The sequence below is a fragment of the Chelmon rostratus genome, chromosome 10, assembly GCF_017976325.1.
Source record: "Chelmon rostratus isolate fCheRos1 chromosome 10, fCheRos1.pri, whole genome shotgun sequence".
Lineage (NCBI taxonomy): Eukaryota > Metazoa > Chordata > Actinopteri > Chaetodontiformes > Chaetodontidae > Chelmon > Chelmon rostratus.
In genome coordinates, this window is record NC_055667.1 from 26,088,179 (window position 1) to 26,106,510 (window position 18,332).

At 45.1% G+C, this 18,332-nt stretch overlaps 1 protein-coding gene across 1 annotated transcript in view; it reads left to right on the top strand.

Moving 5' to 3' along the window:
- Positions 1 to 3,173: 3,173 nt before the first annotated feature.
- Positions 3,174 to 18,332, top strand: part of plxna3 (plexin A3) — an 80,907-nt gene continuing 65,748 nt past the window's right edge. The window contains exons 1-6 of the mRNA XM_041944965.1: positions 3,174 to 3,249; positions 4,197 to 4,428; positions 4,783 to 4,973; positions 7,729 to 8,276; positions 8,426 to 8,590; positions 13,317 to 13,499. Coding sequence (XP_041800899.1) covers positions 3,174 to 3,249; positions 4,197 to 4,428; positions 4,783 to 4,973; positions 7,729 to 8,276; positions 8,426 to 8,590; positions 13,317 to 13,499 — 1,395 coding nt within the window. The remainder of the gene's footprint in view (positions 3,250 to 4,196; positions 4,429 to 4,782; positions 4,974 to 7,728; positions 8,277 to 8,425; positions 8,591 to 13,316; positions 13,500 to 18,332) is intronic.

The window sequence follows — 18,332 nt, forward strand, 5'->3', positions numbered from 1 at the left end:
TACTGAGGAATTAAAGTATTCAAAGTAAAAGTACTCCATGCAGAAAAATGTCCCCTGTGGCTGAAGAAAATATCTCGTCAAAGCTAAAATGTGCAGATCAAACAGAAGTCTGACCCTGGGTCAGATGTTACATGATGGGGAAGAAAAGCATCTGCTGAGAAAACTGAGTCCCATTTTCTCAAATTCTGACGGTTTCAGACGGAACTTTCCACGACACGATCATCGAAACCCGGAAACAACGAGCAACGTTTCATTCGTCGAGCTATTTAACTCTGAAAAGCCTGGAGGGGAAAGAAAGATGGATTCTGACGTTCATGTTTATTCTGATTTTTTAGTCCTGTTTGTGTCAGTGAGAATGTGAAGATGGTGAAAGTTGCTTATCTGTCTTTGGACTGTGTTCAGGCGGCTTTCTGGTCCTGGTTTGAATGTGCAGAGCTGTATGCAAATGAAACACTTCATTCATTCATTGTTCATCCATTAAATTTGGGTTTAATCACATTAAATGATGGACTGACACCAGGCGTCTGTTTTCTGAGAGTCTTTCAGGTCTAGTTACTGGATGTTTCCGTTGATGTTATTAATATTCACAGGATGGAAAAGTTAAACAGGAAACTCCAACATGACGAGAACACGGTGCACCCGGATTACTGTCCGAGTGATGCTTTAGCTTGGCTTAGCAGTTAGCTTTTGGGACCAGGATTTAATGTTAGCGCTGGTTAGCACACGTAAACACACACACACACACACAGACACACAGCCTGTGGCTCAGCAGTGTGATGGATGGTCCAGTGAAATCGTAGTCCAGTTAGAGAAACTCTATCTGTCTCCTCTGTCTGCCCAGCTGTCTGTTGTCTACACACACACACACACACACACACACTGGTCCATCTGTCGACCTCTCCTCTCTCTGGTTTCCCCCTCAGCTCAGCAGGCTAATTAACTAATGTGCTGATCTTTCACTGCCTCTTTGTGTTTCTGAGTGTTTCTGTGTGTGTGTGAGTGTGTGTGTGTGAGTGTGTGTGTGTCACAGGGTTAATTGTTGGACCTGGCTTACTGTACCACCCCGCTGCTGGAGTAAAAACTTTATTATCCCTACATTCGGAAAGCAGCGTTGCCTCCGTGTTTAGCAGCCGACTCTTCAGCTGGAGCTGAGCTGATCCTTGTGACTGCAGCAGATATTTTCTTCCCTGCTGCTCATCATCTTCATCACCGGAAACGTGTTGCGATGCAGTTAGTTTGACACGTGAAGAGTTCATCTTCAGGGTTCAGTTTCATCAGACCACGAGCACTAAAAGAGTTTCCTCTTCAGATGTGTTTAATGAAGCCGCCGAGAGAGAAAAGCCCAGACCTCCACGTCTGTGTGGAGTCATGTTCCATTTGCTGGATGTAAACGACACACCGACGCCATAATTAACGAGACGGGGCAGTTTGTTTGCGAGGACACATTAAGGCTGTCACTGTTTTATGCAAAGCAGTGTTCAGATATTAGAGCTGCAACATTCTGCTGGAGATGAGAGTCGCTGCTTCATCGCTCCTCTCTGCAGCTGCAGATAATCACTCTCTTCACGGCCGAATATTCTGCCTGCTGGATTCTTCTGTTTTTCGTTTCAGCTCTCATTTTCTACCGTTTCGTCAGAACAATGAGATCATTACAGGTAGTTTTTTTTTCAGACAAATTTAGAAATTATTCACAAACTGTCTGTTGTTGTTTTAATGTGTGTTAATTTGTCATCAGCGATTCAGTCCAGCAGTCAGAGCAGGCAGCGCGGCGTGAAGAACAGCCTGTAGGGGTCCTCGCCCTGGTCACACGTTCAGTTTCCCCCTGCTCTCGGTCTCCGTGCTAAATTAGGCTAAACACATGCCGGACCCGTCTCTGTGCTGGACACATTGATCCATCAGAAACATGCAACGCTGGAGGAAATGCTCCACAATTCACCTTAGTTTCAGTTAGCAGCTTTGCTACCAGGAGCTAATGTTAGCCTTGGTTGGCATTTAGCTTTCGTTGCCATCCGAGGAACTAGCGTTAGCCATGGTTGTCATTTGGCTTTTGCTACCATACCAGGAAATAATGTTAGCCTTGGTTAGCAGTTAGCTTTTGCTACCAGTCCAGGACAATGTGTTAAGCTTGGCTAGCAGCTAGCTTTTGCTACCATCCCAGGAACTAACATTAGCCTCGGTTGGCTGTTAGCTTTCATGACCATTCCAGCAACTAACGTTAGCCTTGGTTTGCAGTTAGCTACCATCCCAGGAACTAGCATTAGCTGTGGATAGCAGCTAGTTCTTCAATACCTCCTAATTCACTGTGACCAAAGCAAAGGAGAGTTCGCTGTAGTGGTGCCTGATGGCGTGATGGCGGTCTGATGGATGGAGGCCTTGCAGCCGTTTTGCCATCAGTTTTTTGACTCTTCGTTCTTTCATGACAGACAGGAAACCTGCTGAGATCTGATCGTATGTAACGGATGGCAGCAATGAAAATATTCCTCTGTTTGGAGCTAACGAGCGTTCGTGTCATCAGACGACTCCAATCGCACTCGGCTTTGACGAGCGAATGCGACGTTGTTTGCTCAGTGCGCTCCGTCAGGACTACACCTGCCTGTCAAAGTAAGAGGCAGCAGAACGATGTAAATGTGAGTCACAGTAGTCTGCAGTGTGTGTTCATGTTAATGAGGAAACATGAACGCAGCGTCAGAATGAACATGAATCGTCTGACTGTCCGACAAACGAGGAGACGATGAATAGAAAGTGAATCCAGCTCCGACAGATGAGGAACTGAGCCGCGCTCGTTTCCACGTTCAGTTTCTCATATTCTCTCTTATTGATTAAAGTGCCTGAGCCGAGCAGCAGAAGCACGATATGAAGCGCCGCTACAGTCGAGGGTTCAATTCCCACTGGGACTCCCACGCCGAGAACGAATGCAGGAGGCATTTTAATGCAGAATCTGCAGCCGCCGAGCAGAAACGGCGAGCGGAGGAAGAAAAGCCTCCATTTTGCCCCGTGCACGACACAGCGTCGATTCAGAGTAACCGATTCCTGCTTTGTAATGCCGAGTGATGTTTCAGAGGGTTTCAGTGAAAACTGTGTGTGTGTGTGTGTGTGTGTGTGTGTGTGTGTGTGTGTGTGTGTGTGTGTGTGTGTCTATAATCAGCTGTCAGTCAAACGTAAACAGAGTAGAAATGGCTGCCAGGATGAGGGTGAAGTTTCCATCCAGCTCAGTGTTACTGGAGCTGCTGAAGCTTTATGAGAGAATCAGTGAGAAGACAGACGGAAACAGATCAATACCGCTATCTGCCTCGATCTCACACACACACACACACACACACACACACAGCTAATCTCTCGTCTCACTGCTATCAGAGGAATTCAGTGTGTTTGAGTTTCTTGTAAATAATATCAGGTTTAAAGCTCCTCATCAGGCTGCAGGTGGAGGATCAGAACAAGCTGAAAGTCAGATTCTCTGAATGAATTCAGGCTCTGAAGGTTAAAGCTCAGGTGTGTCCTCGCTGACTGAAGGTGCTTTCACCTCCGCCCTATTGGTTTCATTTCATTCAGACTCAGCGGGTCTCACTTCACCTCAGCATGAACTTTGAACTCCACCTGTCTCACTGCTCCACCTGTCTCACTGCTTCAGCTTCCTAACCTGACGGCCTGCCTGGTCACCTGTCTCTGCGCTGGCTCACCTGTCTGTCAGCTTGCAGTCTGACCTGCTGTTAGATTTTTTTCTGTTGGTTCATGTAAAGTAGATGATGCAGGATGACGTCATCAGAACTGTCCAATCAGTGAGTTCCCTGTCAGTCCACGTGACCTCCTGTTTACAGCTTTGGTTTGTGTATAATAAACCAGTGTGTATGTGATGAAGGTGTGACTGTGCTGTCCACTTACTTTTGGCTACGTGAATTGAATTGTCCCCAGCAGGCTTCTGTAGTTTTTATGCACTTACTGACTCTCTGTCTGTCTGTCTCTCTGCCTGTCTCTCTCCGCAGTCATGCCCCATTGAAGCTGACTCTTCATCAGACCTGCAGCCAGCTCTTCTCTCCTCCTCCTCCCCTCCTCCTCTCCTCCTCCATCCCTCCATCCTTTCCTCCTCCTCCTCCTCTCTCTATTCACCATGCTCCCCTCCTCCTTCTCTTCCCCTCCTCTTCTCCTCTTCCTCCTCCTATCCCTGCTCCTTCTCTCCTCCCCCCTCCTCACCGCCCCAGCTGTCCCTCCCCCTCCCTCTGTGGTGTTGGGCAGGGCGGTGTACCGAGCGTTCGACACCTCCCTCACCCACCTGACCGTCCACCGGAGGACGGGCGAGGTGTTCGTCGGCGCCGTCAACCGAGTGCTGAAGCTGTCGGCCAATCTGACGGAGCTGAGGAGTCACATGACCGGACCTGTGGAGGACAACGCCAAGTGTTACCCTCCGCCCAGCGTCAGGGCCTGTGCTCACCGGTCTGTCTGCACCTGTCTGTCTACACACACCTGTCTCTCTATACACACCTGTTTTGTCTGTCTACACCTGTCTGTCTACACACACTTCTCTCTGTCTACACCTGGCTACGCACACCTGTCTGTCTGTCTACATCTGTTTCTCTACACCTGTTTTACAACTATACCTGTCTGTGTCAGCATCTGTCTGTCTAATCATTTCACCTGTCTCACTGTGTTACCAGTTCTTCTGCTCTACCTGCCTGACTCCTTATCTGTCTGTCTGCTTGGTCACTTGTCCTTCTGCTGACTCACCTGTCTTACAGCTTGCTGACTGTCTGACGCCCCACTCGTCTGTCTGTCTGTCTCTGCCCTCAGACTGGAGTCATCAGATAATGTGAATAAGCTCTTACTGGTGGATTATACTGGGAACAGACTGGTGGCGTGCGGGTCGATCTGGCAGGGCGTCTGTCAGTTCCTCAGACTGGAGGATCTCTTCAAACTGGGAGAGCCACATCACCGCAAAGAGCACTACCTGTCTGGAGCCAGAGAGGCTGATGGGATGGCAGGTAAACTGGGATGCTGGGAGGAGGGTCAGATACACCTGAACAGGTAGAAGTTTGAAAGACCAGACCAGCAGCTACTCTCCTAAATCTTGAAATCCTTTTGAGTAAATCATCCAGCTAACTGCTAGCTCACAGAAGCTAACCGTTAACTAGCTAACATTAATCCTGGGTTATCTTCCTTAGAGTCAGAGGAGAGGGTGAATGTCAGTTTCAGTTTTAGCTAATCTGCTAGCATGTTTACTGTTTGCTGACCACAGTAGCATTAAGCTATGCTTTCTTCATTAGCTGTTAAGTCAGACAGTCTGTTGTTTTTTTCTCTTTTGAAATAGCTAAAGCTAAGCTATCTGTTTCCCTCTGCCTTCAATCTTTGCGCAAAGATCAGCTAAACACCTTCTAGTACAGCGGTTACGGCACATGTTAGAAATCCTAGTTGTTGTTTGTAGCTAGCACACACGACAGAGATTGGGCTAACTGCGTTGCGTACTAACTGGCTAGCAGCGTTCTCCTCCCTGCTAATTTTGATTTGTTGAGTAAATTAAGATATTCAGTCAATTTAACATCTGTGTGAGATACAGAGATCCAGTAGGTCCAGGGCATGTTTAATCTATTTTAGCACAGAGACTGGTAGCTTAGCTCATACCTTGTGCTAAACAAAGCTAAGTATATCCTAGTAGTTCAGAGCTACGACTAAATTCAGACTAAAGAATGTTCTTTATTCTGACGTTAGCCGACGGCTGCTTGATTTGTTCTGTGATCAGTTTAATTTGTAGTTGATGACCTAAATAACAGCCACTCTCATTAAATACTGAGCATTTGTTCTGCTGTTTTTCTCTGTAGATTTATCTTTTATGTCCTAAAAATCTGCCGGTATAGCGTCTGTAAAGAAAGTTTTCAGGCATCATGTATTTTCATGGTCATGCCATCACCGCTGTGGTGTAAATCCACTGTTGTGTTTCCTGCAGTCAGAACTCCCTGCTGTCTTTTCCTCTGCAGGTTGAAATTCAAAGACTTTCCCCACAATTTGTGCTGATATTATGTCAAAGTTTTGGTAATTTGATGCCACAGAGGAAAAACAAAGCTCTAGTGTTTCCTCTCGACTTTGTTCTTGACAAGCTGGAAAAGCATTTCAGCCTGCAGGTGTCAATCATGTGTCAGAGTGTCAAAATGTTTTGCAGGTTTTTAGTCTAAATCAGCTGCCGTGGTTTTTAGTTTGAAGAGAAAACTGAATGAAGACTGTCTGGATGACATGATTGACAACCAGACTTTGTCAACACATCTCAGATCTCAAAGTTTTGCAGTGTGTTGGCAGATTTCTCTGATCGTATTTCACTTACAGTGCTCTGATATAAGGATTAGTTAAATATTTTGTATTTTAAATCCAAAAAATGGATGCTGTTTCGAGTATAAATAAAACCAGAAGCAATCATTAACAATCAAACTGTGTTTCCTGACAACAGTTTCCTGAAGTGTTCCTGAGTCCAGGTATTAATCCCCTTTATCCAATCACGTGTTGACAAAGTGTTGAACCTCGCTCCATCCTCGCTGTGAACCACTGAGCCTTTCAACCATGATGCTATCACCTGTTACCAATCAACCTGTTTACCCATGGAATGATCCAAACAGGTGTTTTTGAAGTGTTCCACATCTTTCCCAGTCTTTAGCTGCTCCTGTCCAACTGGTTTGAAACATGTTGCTGCCTCAGATTCAGAATAAGCAGATATTTACAAAAATCAATGAAGCTGATGAGGTCAAACATTAAATATATTGATTAGGATTAACAAATTATCACATTCGGTTTCATTCATATTTTGGATCACAACAGTTTTAGATTCATGGTTGTAGATACTCGTACTAGAACAGCCTCTATGCGACACCAGCAGGTCTTCAAACAGTTGACGTAGAAGTAAAGACCTGTGACGGGCCAGTAGAATCAAACTGTAACCAGACACTTCTCATAACCTGAACTTTTGAAAACCTTCTAAGTCTTTGGTAGAAGCTTCTTCTTCCACTGTGTTTTATGTGTATGCCACTAAGAATAACAACAGAGGCAAACACAAATCATTTTCATGTTCTTATTGGGAGGCCAGTGAAGCGACTGCAGGACAGAACTCAGTGTAGAGGCACAGATAATGGTGTTGATTTTCTCTCACCTTTAAGCCTGAATTATTCTTTCTGTTTTTTTTACACGGCTGCACAGGTCCGTGTAGAGCATCTGCATGCAGCTCAGACTTTATGACTGTACGCACCAACAAACATGTCAGATGTGTTGGACTGTGTCCACGATGTCAGACGTTCACATGTGGAGACAGAAGCTGCTTGGTGTCCCAAAATATCGTCTATCCCGATGAACCAACCTGTGGTTTTTCTGTTAGCTCCACTGTGCACATTGTGATTCTTAATTTCTCCGTCATGTTGTCTGGCTGCACAGATTTCATCATCCTTCGTTATGATGTGATGTCACATTTACTCGACCAATCATGACCCATGAAAGTACCCGGAAGGTGGATTTAGCATCACCTTCCAAACAGACCCAGTTTAGTTCCAGGAACTCGGCACTAAAAGTGAGCTGAGGACAGTGGGAACAAAGCAGAGCAGAAAGAGACCGTAGCTACACTGCAGTAGAAAAGGGCCGTGACTTCCTGATTGGTTCATTCAGATGAAGGGCGTCTTCACATTGTTGATGGCGAGACCTGTCAATAGTCTGCTGGTACACCTGTAAGAACAGGGGTCACAACTTTGTTCTCCCTCCTCCTCTCAGGTGTGGTTGTTGGTGAGGATGACTGGACGGCCGACCCAAAGAGGAAGAAGCCATTGAAAGGCGGCAGCCGCCTGTTCATCGGCGCCGCCATCGATGGAAAGTCAGAGTATTTCCCAACGCTGTCCAGCAGAAAGCTGGTGGCGGATGAAGAGAGTGTCAACATGTTCTCACTGGTCTATCAGGACGAGTTTGTCTCATCGCAGATCAAGATCCCGTCCGACACGCTGTCCCTCTACCCCGCCTTCGACATCTACTACGTCTACGGCTTCTCCAGCCGCACATACGTCTACTTCCTGACTCTGCAACTGGACACGCAGCTGACGCAGATGGACGCCGGCGGGGAGAAGTTCTTCACCTCTAAAATCGTGAGGATGTGCTCCAACGACACCGAGTTCTACTCGTACGTGGAGTTTCCTCTCGGCTGCACCAAAGATGGCGTAGAGTACCGACTGGTTCAGGCCGCCTACAAGCAGAAACCAGGGCGACGGCTGGCCCAGGCGCTCGGTCTATCCGAGGACGACGACGTCCTCTTTGTCGTCTTCTCACAGGTGATTTACCTTCAGCGTGCTCTTTTATTTCCTTTCTTATTTGTTTTTCTTTCTTCTGTTCAGACGACTTCATCGCTTCAGGGTTTTTCTGTCCTCTCCGTGCTTTCAACCGGCGTCTCTCAGTTTGGTTGTGTTTTTTTTGTTTTCAGGGTCAGAAGAATCGCTCTAACCCTCCCAGAGAGACGGTCCTCTGTCTGTTCACCCTCCACGACATCAACCTGGCCATGAGAGAGAGGATCCGCTCCTGTTACCGCGGGGAGGGGCGATTATCATTACCGTGGTTACTCAACAAGGAGCTGCCCTGCATCCACACGGTAAGAAACCGCTCTGTCAGATCAGCAGTCTGAGCTGAAGGGGGGGGGGGTGTTTGTGAACGTGTCTCACAAACCTGATCACAACAGGGACACTAGTGTCCATATAAACACAGCAGAAAGTCCTTGAGCTGAGTTCACTTGAAACTGCGGCTCAGGTAATTAATGAATCAGTAAATAATGTTCCAGTCCTGCAGGTCCAGCAGGTAAATGCAAACCAGGAGCGTCTGAGATGGACTGAAATCTCTCTTTCTTTCTCACTTTCTTCACTTCTTTGTTTCTGTCCCTCTGAGGGTGCTGTACATCTTCCGGCCAGAGGCTACCTTCAGGCTGCAACATGCACAGACACACACACACACACACACACACACACACACACACACACACACTAACTCTGTAAAGAATAGCAGTTTCTTCCTCATTTCAGCACAAATATAGTTTATTTGCATGAATATTTAAAAAACAGCACAGCAAAACAAAATCCAAAACAAGAAGCCAAAGAAACCTCTGTCTCTCTCTCTCCCCCTGCAGTGGGGTTATTTCAGGTCGGGGGGTAGATGATGTTCTTATTCATGGCAGTAATGGCCTGCAGTGGTAACCATGGCAACCAAGCAGGGAAAACCGCCAGGAAACGAGTCTGGGGGCCGGGCTTGGATTTGGGTATGGGATGGTGGGGGGGTCTGTGGGAGTCTGGGGTCGAGGTTGCCCCCGGCAACCACCCAATCACCCAACCAACCAACCAACTAACTAACTAACCAATCACAGCCAATCAGCCACATGCTGGTAAAAGTGATGAGATATAAGTTAATGAGCCATGTAACTAGTGTGTGTGTGTGTGTGTGTGTGTGTGTGTGGGGGGGGCATTTTGAATGCAAAGACAGAGGAGGTGGAACCAGTGTCCAAGCTCTGACCTCCTTCTTTTATCATAAACAGCAGGGTGTGTGTGTGTGTGTGTTTGTCTGTGTGTGTCTGTGTGTGTGTGTGTATGTCTGTGTGTGTGTGTGTCTGTGTGTGTCTGTGTGTGTGTGTGTATGCATATGCTCTTGCATGGGTGATGACGTTAGGATGTAATATCACTACATCCCTTGTGTGTGTGTCGGTGTGTGTGCATGTGTGTGTTTCGCTTTTGTTTTTCATTAAGTGTCACCAGCAGGTTGCCTGTCTGCACAACATGTAACAATCTGTTGTGTGTGTGTGAGTGAGTGTGTGTGAATGTGTGTGTGTTGTACCTTCAGGACCTTCCTTCACAGTTAATGATGAGTGCACCGCCTCACACACACACACACACACACACACACACACACACACAGTGACAGTTTTTTCTGGTGTCAGTCAGAACCTGTTTCAGTGTGTCCACAGCTGCGTGTTCATCATGTCCCACTGTGAGACCCTCTGATATTTATATTTAGTATTTCCAGTTCATTCAATGAGGAATGTAACGAGCAGCCGACTCCTAATGAGTACCTTTAATACTTCAGTATTTATTTGATTTCAGCAGCAGAACAAGCCATGGTGTTTCTACAGTGGACACATTGTAGTGCTGAGGGTGCAGCTGACTGTGTGGACGTCTGAGACACTACAGTATGTTAAGCAGGCCATGAACTCATTGGTCAATCATTTGGCCATTAAAGCTGAGCCCGACAATCAGAGTCTGTGTTTTAACACAACAATGGATTCATATTAAACACCATTCAATAATGTGTTGAAAGAGGACCATGGAATGATTCTTACTTACTTCTATTTTAATGATGATGATCCAGGAGTACCTGTTCAGGTTTATCCACCCTGAGGTTGTCTGGAATTCAGCCGACGCTGCTTTATTGTCGGCTTTAATGCTAACAGACAAACAGCTGCCGTCTGCTTCTTTCGGTGATGTTACAACTACAAACCAGCTCAGAAATCACAATAACTGACAGAAAGCAGCATGTTCTGAACACAGCATCTGCATCCTGGAGCATAAAACGGGAAACGACTCAGTCCAGCACAGCATGATGGGAAATGTTTTGTCATCTGAACGGAGCTTTGCGTTCGTCCACACAGCAAAGATGTAAGCAGGAAAGACACAAACATGGAGGACAGTGAACCTGACACAGAACGAGGTCTTTCTGAACAGAAGGACTCCGACCAGAACCAGGAACTCCTGCCTAAAAGAGGGGCGACTTCCGCCACATGGACGTGGTTTAGGTCCGAGAAGTCTTATGATGCGGACCAACAGACTGAACATTCAACAACAATCAGCCGCTTTTCTCCAGAATCGCTTCCTACACCTTTAATACCTCTTAATCAGTGCCTTCAGTATCTGTTCCAAATGAAGTGTTTCAGATCCAGTATCAACATTTAATGTGTCAGATATTTAATCAACATTTAGGTGAAAGTATTGGCAGATGCCCAGCATTAAAGGACTGGAGCCAAAAAACTGGGACATCTGCACTAACAGGACTGTTGGTAACAACACAGGAATAATCCACACAGCACCAGGCTTCTGCTAAATTTAAAAGCATCTTTTCTTTCTGTTGCGGCTCTCTGTCCTCGCTGAAGGCTTCAGGACGATCTCTGCACTGATCCGGTCTCTGTCTCCTCTGCAGCCATGCTAACGTAAGCGTCCCCTCGTCTTTCTGGAAGTCGCTGTGGACAAACTGCAGCACGCAGAGCTCGCTGCAGTGACGTCGTTTGGACATAATATTACAAAAACGGGACTTTCAATGAAAAAGGGACAGAAAAGGAGAAAACAGTCTAACAGTGTAAATACTGACTCTGATTTTCAGTAAGCTGAAACACAGTCATCCGGGTCCTCATAAGTACAGTTAAACCAACTTGTCTGTGTTCAAGATTTTCCGCACTGTTCTGGTGCTGTGATGCATTAAGGCCTTAACCCGCTAATGACAGGGTGTCAGCCGACCTCTGTGTGTGTGTGTGTGTGTGTGTTTGTGTGTGTGTGTTTGTGTGTGTGTGTGTGTGTGCACGTGTGTGTGTGTGGGGACCCTGTAATAACCCTGCTCCACCCTGTCTCTCTACACTCGTCATAGAAACGTACAGAAATATGTAACACTGGCACCTAAATCATGTGACATCTGTCTGATCGTCGCTGATAACACACATTGAACACTTCATGTTCATCTTCCCCGTACAACACAAATGAACTGTCAGGTCAGTTTGATTTATATGACCATGTGGGAACCATGCTACCATTACACGTGTTTTTACTGTTTGCGTCTGTGGAGGCTTTCAGCTTTATTTTGCCATTGAGGAGATATTTAAGCTGCAGAAGCATCACAGTGAGCTGCTTCTTGCTCCCTCCATAGATGTATTATTATAATTTGACTCAGATGGATTATTTTCTGCTTCAGCTACAGGTTTGCTCTGTAAATCACCTGAGAAAAAAAAAATGACCCAGAAGGGGAAGTTTTTTAATTGGATGGTTTTTCATTTAATGGCGACGCCTCCTGTTTGTTTTTATTTATGGTTATTTCATAATTCTCAACTGAGCTAAAACACAAATACTTTTCAGGACTCTTCAGGCCAAGATTTAAAACTGTAATACAGAGCTGTCAATCAATCATACGCAGGCCCGCCCACTCAGAGGTCATTTCTGATCATTTCTCCAAAGCCCTTTTCTTGATCTTTCACTGGTATTCAAAGTCTTTAAACTTGGTCATCAGTTTGACACTATCGCCCAGTAGCACCAGCTGTATCAGCACATCCAGCTCTGTTGCTGCAGGTTTGACGACCGTTAGCGTCCAGTGGCTATCTGATGACAGGATGTAGCTTCATCACATTTTAACATATGGTCAAACTGAGCCTGGAGTAAATATTTGAATTTAAAGTAGTGACAGTATAGTGTATGAAACCTTTAAACTCAACAGGAAGTCCAGCTCTTTCTCTTACTGTGGAGCCATCGAGCCTCATTGCAGCGTCGAGTGAATTCAAACCCACCTGCTTCTTTCTATAGACTTAAATTGCAGCCTCTAAAATTAGCTTCGGACTGAACACGCTCTGGAGAACTCGCTTGTGATGCAGCGATATGTGTTTCAGAGTATCTCAGGATGAACACGTTCAGTCCTGCGACAACTGGAAACCCATAAAAACATTTTGATCTGTGCCCTGGGTTGTTGGTTTTAACACACAAAGACAGAATGTTAGTGCAGTCAGAAGGTGTGAAGGTCGAGAAGATTGTCCAACATGTCAAGAGATCATTTGTGTTCCGTGCATCTCATCACGATTTCTGCCGAGTTATTATCACATCAGTTCTTTAATGGAAACGGGACAGACTGAAGGTCCTTCATCTTCTTGTTCTGATGTCTTTCTCGCAGGACCTCTTCTGTCTCTCATCATTTACCTGAAGAACACTCTGATATCCTTCTGTACTCGTAGTAGTAGTAGTAGTAGTAGTATTAGTAGTGCATGTACTACAGTAATGTACTACAACAATGGGACACTAACGAGGCAAACGACTGTCGTTGACACCCAAGGGTCAACGACAGTCCCTTAATGGGGGGATCGTTTGCCTCACAATAGAGTGATACCATTCTTGGTTTTGGGGGTTGGCCTCACTCAGGGGATAAATACTTGAACCTATCTAGTCTGGTGCGCATGAACTGATGAAGCCTGCTCGGATGAGAGGCGAAACGTCTTCTAAGACAAACTGACGAGGTCCAGTTGCAAACGATTGAATGCCCTACAGTAAAGGAGCGGTGGTTGTAATCATTTCTTCTTGCTTCATCTTCCACAGCCGAAGCAGATCGGAGATGATTTCTGCGGTCTGGTGCTGAACCAGCCGCTGGGAGGCCTGAGGGTCATCGAGGGGAACCCGCTGTACGAGGACCGTACCGAGGGCATGGGCGCCGTGGCTGCCTACACCTACGGAGAACACACGGTGGTGTTCGTGGGAACCCGGAGCGGACAGCTGAAGAAGGTAGGATGGAGGGATGGATGGATGTGGCTGGTTGATTTGGATTCTGAGGAGAAAAGAAAACAGCAAACACTGTTGAGTTTGTTTGTGCTGCTTTTGTTGAAGGAAGAAACGAAAGAATTCAGAAAGACAAAAGACAGAACAGAAAGACGGGAAAGAAATAATTGTGGAATCTTGGAGAGCTCCTGCTTCCTCTGCCGAGAGAAAATGGCTGCATGAATGTTTTAAAATCGCTTTTGGGTCTTTGCCCACTTTCTGGTGTTTCTGTTTGGAGAGAAGAGGAGAATACACGGAGAGAAAATTGCTTTATTTATGTTTAAAATGACTGCAGGCTCTTATTGTTCTGTGGAAACAGGAAGAAAGAAGTTGTATTTCCTGTCACCTTCACCTCTCAGGTTGTTCATAGTGACGTAGCAATTTTCTGTCAGTTGACGAACTTGTAGATTTTCACATTTTCTGCAAAGTCCAAGTACCTCAAATCTGCGCAGTACTTGAGTAAATGTACTTAATTACATTCCACCGCTGTGGGAGGGAAAGTCAGATCATCACTCACACACACACACGCACACAGATGTAATAATAATAATAATAATACTAAGCGGGTGTCTGATCAATATTTCATTCCTTTTACATATGATTTTATATTTGCGTGTATTTTGACGCTCACCTCCGTGTGCTCGGCTCCTCTCTGCTGCCGGCGTCGTTATTAATGTTATCTGGAGCTGAAAAGACGCTGAACGTTGTTTTCATTTCATAACACAGCAAACACAGTCAGCTCATTTCCAGGGTGTCATAAATAGCAGAGAGGGGTAGAACCGGGCTCCCAGACTGATGCGGGATCAGTAGCCGCGCAGCAGGACAGACGGCGTTCTCGGCCGTGAACTCGTCTCGTCGGAGTCGGCCGGCTTCGCTTCATTTCGCAGAAAGCTGCAGAGACTGCTGTCAGAAAAATGTCCCACTTAGCAGCACAAGAGTCTGTTTTCTGTCGCCTTCAGAGCTCTGCAGTCGCTTAAAGGCTCGCCGTGTCCCTGCAGGACGGACTCTGTCCTCCCCGGAGGCTTTGAGACTTCAGTCTGAGTCTGAGCTGCACAGAGATTGTCACCACTGTGTGAATAAAACAACAAACCAAATGAAAGTCAGCAGCTGTGAGGGGGACTGAATGAGCAATGATTTCATCTTAATGAGTCTGAATCATTTTAAGACCCGTTGTTGACCAAAACCTCATCACAGTCTCAAATCCGCCTGTGTTTCAGGGAAACCCACCATTGGCTGGTTGCTCAGTCCAATCAGTAAACTTTATTTGCACAGCACCTTTCATACAGGAACTGCTGCTCAAAGTGTTTTACAAGAAAGAAATCACTGCAGTAAGAGAGTGTTTTACAGAGAAAAGACAGAATGGACATAAAAACAGATAAAAAACAAATAAGACGAAGAATAAAACCCACTCGAAAACACACAGGATTAAAATAAAATAAAGACAATGCATAAAACCATAGAATAAAATATTAAAATCTAGGTGATAGTAGAGTGGAATAAGGATGGAAATAAAAATAAAGATAAAGTATCAAATCACAGCAAAAAATAATAAAATATACGTACAGATAAGTTTCAGACCTGCATCAGGAACCAATAGCTAGCTAGTTATTGAAATGCTAAAGTGAAGCGATCAGTGATCAATAGCAGCAGACATTAAGCCAAACAATTAAACTCAATGAAGAAATGTTCCTGCTCAGGTTTGAATGACAACAAAACCAGCAGTGGAACAAGTATTCACATCCTGTACTTCAGTAAAAGTACTAAAACTTCACTGTGGAAATACTCCAAGTACTGCATTGAAAGTAAAAGTATTAAAGTACTATTAGCAAAATATACTTGAAGCATTTAAAGAAAATACTCATAATGCAGAAAAATGGCCCCTTAAGTTGCATTATTATTATTATTATTCTAATTATTTAGCTTTTTTTGCGAGTTTCTGTACATTTTAATCAGCACTTGGAACTTCTGCCTGCTGGACATCATCTTCTCCACTTCAGACACATTAATCTACATCAGCAGTCATTAAAAGTACAAGATGCGTTTAAAAAGCTCTCCTCCTTCCACATTTGACCTCACCATCATCTCCATTTTGCAGCCATGTGAAGGATGAATTTTAATTGGCTGAAAAGTAAAAATGGAGGCTGGGTGATGTGAATGAATCCTCTCGGCGTTCACCCCGCTCACCTCTCCTCCCACGCAGCTGCCGCTTTAATATTCATTGACAGGAGGAGATATTCCTCTGAAAGCTGACCTCAGAGAGCGACGGGTGGAGGCAGGAACAGAGGAGTAGCTGGAGGTGTAGTCTGTGTAGTGAGCAGATCGGTGGAAATCGCTGGGTTTGGTTGTAGATGTTGGCGGAGAACGCTTGTTCTATGTTTAGTGTAGCCTCCTCCTCCTCTTCCTCCTCCTCCTCCTCCACCTCCTCCTCTGCTCTCTGCAGTCCAACAAACTCCCTCCACCGCTTCAACCAGACGTTTAGAGAGAGACGAGGATTGCAGCAAACTGCCCCGAGCTCCACCTCTGACAGACTGAACAGCTTCATCTCCAGAACATCATTTTCCATCGTTTATTCGATGGGTTCGTTCTCTTCCAGCCTCTGATCGTTTTCAGCTCATTTCTAGGAACATTTATTCCGTCGTTCTTCACACATACGCGGTAAAATGAGCCTTTAATAAAAAATAAAAAATAATAAAACAATTAAAATGGTAAAAATGACAGCGGCGTGGTTAAAAGCTGCAAAGGCAGCAAGTTTAATGTGCTAAAGAGCAGCAGACTAATATATGATTAGATACTGAAACACAGAGTTTGTCTGGAGTTACAATGTAGAACATAATGTTTCTATATGTGTGCACAAGCCCGTCGACAGGGGGGGGCAACCGGGTATGTTGTCCCGGGCCTCAGGACCATAGGGGCCCCTGAATGACCCTTAATTTATTTTACTTTACATTCACATATTTCTTTTTAATTAAATCATTGCCTGAAGAATTAAATATTATTTTCTACTCAACATATACTGAAAAACTTTAACATATTAAATATTTCAAATATATATATATATATATATATATATACATCCCTACCCCCCGTCTTAGCAGAGAATGGTTTGACCCCACTCTGGCGCACTTAAGGCTACGCTACATACGTGCCCTGAAGCGGGAAATTTACGTAAATCTGTCATTGTTATAAACTCTAAACATGCTGAGGGGGCCCTATGATGGTCTCTTGTCCCCGGGCCCCAGCAAGTCTGTTGACAGCCCTGTGTGTGCATATTGTGGTTTTCTTGTGATCTATATTTCTGAGTAGTTATATTTATCTGCAGCCTTCAGCCTGACTCAAAGTGTTGCGCCCACGTTCAAACATCCAGTTTTACTCTCATTAATATCCTCTGATGCTTCTCTGTGGTCACTGTTGGCTGTCGCACATTTAAATACATATGCATTTCCTCATCGTGATGATGATGATGTTGATGTCTTCTTCATCATCCCTTAAATCACCAAATGTTAATTTTGATCCATAATAATTCTGCTTCCACACAAAACTCTCGACTCCTCTTCCTCACTAAATCCAAAGAACCACCCTGTGAACGCCGCATTTTTCCTCATTGTTAAAACCTGTGACGTACTTTAGTTGTAGTATTCTGCTGGAGGCAGTGGTTTGTGACTGGGCCGCTGTGATTGGCTCTCACTGGGACCACAGCTCTCACCACCAGCTGATCCTGGTGCAGTTTGCAGTGTGTTTGAGCACCCCCCTGCTTCCAGTCTTTATGCTAAGCTAGGCTAACCACAGCCTGGCTCCTCCTCTGAGCGAATGAGCGTGTGTGGTGCCTTGCTGCGGTCACACGGGGAATCGAACCCGCGGCGCCGCTGCAGGACGAGGAGAATGCGAAGCGGGAAGAGCCCATAAGTCTTCGTCAGTGCTGTGCTGAGACGAGCAGACCCTGCACACACCCCGCAGAGACCGTTAGAGTCCTGATTGGTTTCACATGGAACCTCTGCTGCTCGCTGCGTGTTGTGACAGAAGAAAAAACAACAAGTCGTAACTCAGACTCTGTTGACTTTATCTCCGTCTGTCAGGCTGCTTCCGGCCCGTCCGTCTGCTGTCTCTCGTCTTTCTGTCCTCTGCTGTGTCTAAACGTCTTTTTTAGGGTTCTTCTGGTTCTCCTTTTTCGCTCCACATGTGAAGTAACACTCCGCCTGTTAATCATCGTGTAGAATCTAAGTACATGTACTTCAGTTCCAATCTGAGCTACTTGTACTTTACTGAAGTGTTTTCTTCTCATTCCACTTTTTACTTCACTGCATTCATTTGACGGCTTTCGCTGCTCGTTATTATTAAGATTCTTGTACGGCTGAAACGATTCGTTGATGAATTAATTAATTGAGTAACAGAAGATTAATCAGTGATTATTTTAATTACCATTGAAGTGATTTTCATTTGATGTTTCAGCTTCTCAGATGTTTGATTTGCTGCTTTTCCTTTGAATGATTTGACTGTATTTGTAACAGCGTGCAGCTTTGGACCAAACAAACATTGTGAAGGCGTCACTTTGTTTCAGAGCAATCCTGCTTTGACACGAACGACTGAGTCACAATAGTCTAACGAGGTCAGGTAGAACAGTAGAACAGTCACAGGGACGTTTTACTGCACGCAATTGTTTTACTTTAATACTTGAAGTACATTTTCCTCATTATACTTCCATGCTTTTACTGAAGTAACATTTTCACTGCAGTACTTTTACTCCTAACACTGTATTTGTATGTATTAGGATCTAAATACTTCCTCCACCACTGATCCAGACCT